General features: G+C 43.0%; 2 protein-coding genes across 2 annotated transcripts in view; one reads left to right on the top strand and one right to left on the bottom strand.

The window, feature by feature from the left end:
* LOC113207106 (juvenile hormone esterase-like) overlaps nt 1-786 on the bottom strand; it is a gene marked incomplete at its 3' end in the record, with an annotated part of 16,853 nt that extends 16,067 nt beyond the window's left edge. Inside the window, 2 exon segments of the mRNA XM_052273953.1 lie at nt 117-169; nt 486-786. Coding sequence (XP_052129913.1) covers nt 117-132 — 16 coding nt within the window.
* A 1,243-nt stretch (nt 787-2,029) lies between these two features.
* Nucleotides 2,030-4,139, top strand: LOC127751040 (uncharacterized). Its single transcript, XM_052273943.1, has 2 exons — nt 2,030-2,104; nt 2,181-4,139. The coding sequence occupies exons 1-2, from the start codon at nt 2,030-2,032 to the stop codon at nt 4,137-4,139; spliced, it is 2,034 nt and encodes a 677-aa protein (XP_052129903.1).
* Nucleotides 4,140-7,069: the final 2,930 nt, after the last annotated feature.

The raw sequence follows: 7,069 nt of genomic DNA, 5'->3' as shown, positions 1-7,069 counted from the left end.
GTCGGTGCTCTGTTTTGAGTGTCCTGACTGCGAGAGAGCACTCCTCTGGTCGTTAAATAATATTTTAACCGACGTCCTGAGATATAATTGGTCTTTTTAGTGATGAACACACTTACCTACATTCCATGTCATAGTTCAACTACTAGGGCGTTATCAGTCAAAGTTAAACCTGGAAAATGGAAAATGCCGTCCAATGTATCAATAATTCAGCTGTTGCCATTGTGAATTGGGATAAAACCAACAAGGAGGGCGGGGGATTCCAGTGCAAACGGACACGCGGTAAAACTTGTAACGTTTCGCAGACAAATTATTCGCCGGAGAGGGGTAGGGGCATACAAATGAAGAACACCCAGAGTATTAGGCGTAGTATATCTGTAGTGCACCAGGAGTACTGTCAGCCCGGGACGGTAATGCTACTAGCTCTTTTTGTGAATCGTCGATGCAACGCCTCTCTGATGCTCAGAAACAACTCGGCTATGACGTACCTTCTACCACACGCGCCGCGACGTGCGAAGAGGGACTGCGTTGACAACTGAAGGCGGAAGACGCACTGAGCCCTCTGATCGACCGCCTTATCAGTAGTACCAAAGAGAAGAGACAAGCTGATAGTGCTGCGTTGCGTAGGAAAGAACTGGGAAGGGGGTCGGCTTTTATGGTTTTATGGCAGCTTAACTCCCTTTGGGCGAACTGCCTCAGCTGAGGTGACGAGGTACGCCGCACTCAGAGACGTCCCATTTCTTGAGGTCAGAGAGTGACACGCAATGACTTGACACAGCGCATGGCTGTCGGACACTAATTTTCTGGTCGATGTTCGAATATTGGATAACATAACAGAAAAAAACGAAAACAAAAACAAAGAGAACTTTTTCAAAGTCTCTGGAAAAGATAACAAAAAACAGTTTGGAAAGTGCCGCGGGTTACACGAGGGGGCCACTCTTTCAATTATTGTACACAGGATTACATGATAAAAGGGATTGCACGTGAATTTTGAAGGATTACACATGAATTTTGTTGAAATTCTGGCTCTAAAACCATTAAATTTGGATAATAAGGTGAAATTTAGAGATAATGGTTTAAAATTTGGTCAAGTATTACACGGAATTACATACTCTGGAAACCCAAGTGTGTACTTAAATGCAGAATATTCTATACCTACATGTATGCAGAATATTCTGTGTAATTGGCAAGTATGCAGAATATTATGTATACTTGGGCAAGTAGTATGCAGTAGATGGTGTGTACTTGGTCAAGTACACACCAAGCCTCCTGCATAAATGTATGGAGGTATGGAGGTTTTAGTGTGGACTTGACCAAGTACACAGAATATTCTGCATACTTGACCAAGAACACAGAATATTCTGCATACTTGCCAAGTACACAGAATATTCTGCATACATGTAGGTATACAGGAGGTACCTAATTCAAGTACACACTTGGGTTTCCAGAGTAGGGATTTCACCCTCATCTGTAAGGGAGGGTGGGGTCCCATGATACATGGGGTCCCATGATACTTTTGCGAGATCTCGAAAACAGCAGTTGGCAGCGCCGAAAGAAAAATTGTGTTGGTAACCCTACCAGGTAGGTAAATGTTTGCGGCAAGGCAGTGACTCACACCATCAACACACTCGGCGTGAACGGCGGCATATTATTGGAAGCCTATTTTTTCAGGTAAAATAAATATTTTTCAAAGACGGCACGTTCGCTTTTCGTACCTCAGAATTATTCTAGACCTTTGGCTCTTATGCCATGCTATGCGTAGGTCTTTTACCGTTATTTTGAGACCAGACCCGATTACATAACCCTTCTGAGAAGCACACTAGAGTCATTTGAATGAAATTATGTACCTTGGGGTCCCATGATACATTTGGACCTGGGGTCCCATGATACACCTATATTTTGCCTATTCTCGGATCTATCACGTTTAATTTACAGTTTTATCTGTGCCAACAATTATTTACTACTTTCAAATATGATTTTAAGTTGTTATTGTTGACTGAAATGAATAAATTGGTTTACAGGCCTCCTCAACATGCCCCGTAGCAAGCCGAGGAAATCTGTTAAAGGAACATTTTCCCCAGAAGCAATGAAAGCTGCCCTAAGACAGGTATGCTGTAACATTTTACTTCATGTGTTTCTCTTATCATGCATGTCAGAAATTGTAACATGTTTACTATTTGCAGGTACGAGAAGGAAAATGTGTCAGAACTGCAGCCACTCTAAATAAAGTAAGCCACATGACTTTGAAGCGGTACGTGAAGCTGAATAAAAATGTGGAGAACTTGGATTTTGCAGTAGTCTCTCCCAACTATTCAACGCGTCAAATTTTCACCAAAGACATGGAGGACTCTCTGAAGGGATATATAATTGAGTGCAGCCAAATGGGATACGGACTCACAGCACCTGAAATTAAAAGGTTTGCAGTTCAGTTTACAGAGGTTAACAAAGTCCCTAACATTCCGGACTCATGGAAAGAGAATCAAGCGGCTGGACAAGATTGGTTTCGAGGGTTTATGTCAAGGCATCCTGACCTATCTGCTAGAAAGCCTGAACAGTGCAGCATTGCACGTGCCATGGCGTTTAACAAAGTAAACATTAGCAATTATTTTGACAAGCTGGAATTAGTCCTCAAACGCCACCCTAACTTTGCCAATGGAAGTAGAGTTTATAATTTGGACGAGACTGGTTCTACTACTGTGGGTGATATGAAGAAAGCCAAAGTCATTACTGAGAAGGGTGTGAAGCAAGTTCATCAGATAAAAAGTGCTGAGCGTGGGACACTAGTGACCACATGTTGTATAATTTGTGGTAACGGGACTATGGTGCCTCTAGTTATGATATTCCCTCGTGCTAAGTTTACAAACAACATGCTTATCAATGGTTACCCTGGTACTCTAGGCTTAGCAACGAAGAATGGTTGGATGATCACTGAAAAGTTTTTGCAAGTAATTCAGCACTTTGTTGCAAAAACCAACAGCTCCCCAGAGAACCCTACCCTGCTCATACTTGACAATGTAGCATCACATCTTAGTATTGAAGCAATTAATTTGTGTCGAGCAAGTGGAGTTACCCTATTTACTCTACCTCCTCATACTACGCACAAAACCCAGCCTCTAGATGGACCCTATCAAGCAGCTTACAGCAGGGCATATAATAGTTGGACACTTGCTCATCCAGCCCAGGTCTGTACCATCTATGATGTTGCTGGACTAGTGAATGAAGCTCTTTGTAAAGTAGCCACACCAACAAACATATTTTCAGCATTTAGAGCCACCGGTATATACCCTTTCAACAGAGATATATTTTCTGATCTGGAATTTGTTCCAAGCAGTGTTACAGAAAATCCTGCTCCTACTGCTACAGTCAATGAAGAAGAGCAAAATGATAGTGAGGAGGTTGATAACCCAGGAGGTGAAGCTGAAGTAGAAAATTCCCAACTAGTCACCCCTAGAAAAGTAAGACCATTACCTAAAGCAAAGCCCAAAGAAACTACGAGGAAACCAAGAGAAAAGGGTAGATGTAGGGTTGCCACAGACACCCCAGAAAAAAGGGAGATTGAAGCAAAGGCTGCAGAAAAAAGACAGAAAGAGGCTGAGAAAGATAAAAAGAAGAGAGAAAGAACCCAGAAGAATTTAGAGAAAGTTATAGAGGGGCATAGCAAAACAAACAAGAAGAAAACAGCTAAGAAACAAACCAAAACTGCAAGGAAAAAGAAAGCTCCCACTCCCCCATCTACAGAATCAGAATCAGACCTACTAGAAGAGGAAAGTGAAGAGGAAATGTGGGAGGGAGATGAGAATTATGAAGATGATGAAAGTGAAGATAGAGAATTGTTTAAACCTTTAGAAAAATCTCCAGAAGAAGGTGACCACATAATTGTTGTCTTCCGTGGTAAAGAGGATAAATATTATGTGGGCAAAGTCTTGAAAGAGAAGGATGAGGACGGGGATTTGGAAGTCTCATATTATCGCCAATGTACCAAAAGGGTCTACAGCTTTGTTCTTCCAAATATTCCTGACCTTAAAAGTGTCCATATAAATGACATTGTAGCTATACTGCCTCAGCCACATGTTGGTGGCACAACGCGCCAAAGAAACATAATTTCTTTTCCTTTTGACTTCACTAGAATTCGCTTAGGCTAGAAAAGTGATAATTATTTAAGTCTAATTATCTAGTCTTAACTAGTGTGCATTTTAAAGAGACTGATTTCTTTTAATTAATGTGATAGTACATACTGAGATATGTAAGTGATTGGGAGCAAATCCCATTAAAGCATTTATTGTTCCTTTTTGAGTTTAAGTATTTACCAAAGGAAATAGTCAATTATTTATATTTCATACCAAAAGTTACCTTTGGAAGAAAATTTTTGTTTAGATAATTAATAAATGTACTAAGAACTCAACTCTTCTGTTCATTTTACCTATTTAAAGTCATATTCTGACAAATTTGTGTACTTTCTAAGATCTTTTTGAAATGGCCACTAACGCTAAACTATACATGCGAAAAATACAGGGGTGTCAATTGAAAGGTAAAGGAAGATACTTTCCAGCGCTACCACGACAACTCGAATATCTTGAAAACTGTGGCCTACAGGAATGAAATCCAAAAAGTGTATCATGGGACCCCACTCTCTCTTAAACCTTGCCAACTTTTGAGTTTTAACTGTATCCAAAATTAAACTAGCTGATCAATTCTTGGTTGATTTTTTGCCCCTTCCGCTTTTTATTTACCTTTCAGGAGACACCATATCACACAAAAAGAAACAAAATTACACTGGAAACGCAAGTGTGTGGATGTCGCTCACTTGCAGGTGAGCGAATATCCATTCGCACACTTACAGGGGCAAAGGTGTGAATTTTCTAGGAAATATTCAAACCTTTACTCCCCGTACCAAGCAGTAATGAGCAAAATGACCCCGCGGTTGCTCTGGTACACCCACCACCAACCACATGGGAAGTGGTCAAGGCTGGGTTTCACATGAGACAATCCAGGTTTAAGACTTGCAGACCTGAGACTGGACTGGACCGGGCATAAGCAGGTCGGTCGGAGGGGCACTGTTGAGGAGGCGGACAGCGCCGCGCAATCAGCCCAGCCGCCACGTCCTGGAGGATATGCAGTTAGCGTTAGTCGAAAAGGGTCGACTCTTCCCTTGTATTGGCAACCCTGAAATCGGAACAGATTTCCTTCTACCCCCACCCCACCCTCCACTTGTACCCCGGCGAACCGTAGCGCTGCGACTGCTGGTCACATTGCTGCTCAGTCCGTACCAATCGCTCGAGGAGCACTGTTGTTTGTCTGCCTGAATTATTACCTCATTCGAAACAATGGGTAAGTTATTCTTCCCCGTCAAGTAAAGACCACGGTGACCTTAATTTACAACCATTTCATCAACGTTTTGCTGCGTCCCCGTCATTTAAACAGAATTATGGCTAATATCACTCTGAGTCGTTTCACCACGAGTTCGGTCTCCCAGATCCAGGGCTATGACTCTTCCCACTCTTATAGTTACATTACGTGAGATGCTAACCCTTTCATGGGTTGTTCGTGCTTTTGCGCTTTTAGAAAGGCGCTATTCCCCTCTATAGATCCTATGTTTCGACATTTTAGTGTCACCACAAGGGCTCTTAAGCACTAGCCGCAGGGGTGTTCGATAGCACCTTGTTTTTCCATTGTTCTCCTCAGACTCCGCATTGGTTAATATAGTTCCGAGTATTGGTTTATCACGTCAGTTCGATTTGAGTTAAATCAGCGGTGAAGGGACGCTGAATTTTGTGTGGAAGCACGCTGAAACTCATACCGCTGACTATGAATGTGGTTCTGAATGTGACTGTCGACGGAGACTGTGACTGTCGACGGAGACTGTGAGTGCCACTATGACTGTGAGTGCCACATTCACATTCACGCATTTGCTGCCAATGTGACTTTGACTGCCACACACCCTCAGACTCCGCATTGGTTCCTAAAGTTCCGGGTGTTTGTTAATCACGTCAGTTCGATTTGAGTTCAATCAGCGGCGAAGGACGCTGAATTTTGAGTGAAAGTACACTGAAACCCTTACCGTTGACTATGAATGTGGTTCTGAATGTGACTGTGACTACTCCTGATCAACTCGTAGTCTCAATGTGACAGTGACTGTGATTGAATTTCCGATAACTTAAGTCGGTGATGACAGTCCCGCAGTGCAGCGCTCCGGGACCCTAAGCTTCATCTCCATTTTCCTAAACTCCCTTGATGCTCCCCCCCATTATGATCTGAGTAGGACACCTGATAGGTGGACAATTTGTATTGCAATCCACCCGTTAGTATGGAAATATCGTGACATGAACACCCCCCCCTCATCAAGGACTCCGGAGGAATGTCCCGTTCGCAAGTTTTGTCCCGCCGGGGTGTTGTCTATGGTCCGCGGACAACCCGCTCCCGCTACGTGCTCGGCCATTTCTTAAATGCTCACAGTGCAAATAAGTTTTATATTATTTCTTGTGCTTCGACTGTTACAGACGACCAAGAATTTTTGGATCTGTTCGGGGAGGAGGAAACTCAGCGAGTGGGAGGGACAGGCCCAAATAACTAGCCTTCGGATCTCCTTCAAGGCGAAGGCAATGATGCGCAACTTCGTGGCCCTGCGCCGCACACTTCGGGTGGCGCAGCACCGGCTCAGGATACGGATGCACCAGTAGTCTCAAGAAATATACGTGCAGCATGTATACGTACTGGAACACTTTGGTGAGTGTCTTACAAGATATGCAGTTAGCGTAGCAGCTTGTGTTGCGATATGCGTGATGCGGTCGAGCTACGTGCGTCACGGTGTCTCCACTACCCAGGTAGCAAAACTTGGCCACGTGAAGTTATGACCACCCATTAAACTCATTTTTTTTTTAAAAATGTGCAATGAATTGTTCACGATTTGTTCTTTACTGTTCCATAAAAAGTTTCGTTTGTTCCGAACTAGGACCGTCGTGGTTCAAATTCCGATCTTGGGCGGTTTGTTCTTCACGCATTTCTTAACCGCCTACGAAAAACTTATGATTCATTTGTTCTTTTATTGTTCTTCATTGTTCCAGCAATTAAATCA

Source organism: Frankliniella occidentalis, unplaced genomic scaffold (genome assembly GCF_000697945.3).
Source record: "Frankliniella occidentalis isolate FOCC.00 unplaced genomic scaffold, Focc_3.1 Scaffold317, whole genome shotgun sequence".
In the NCBI taxonomy this organism is placed as follows: Eukaryota; Metazoa; Arthropoda; class Insecta; order Thysanoptera; family Thripidae; genus Frankliniella; species Frankliniella occidentalis.
Note: the sequence above shows the minus strand (reverse complement) of the source record. Positions and strands in the feature narration are given on the sequence as shown.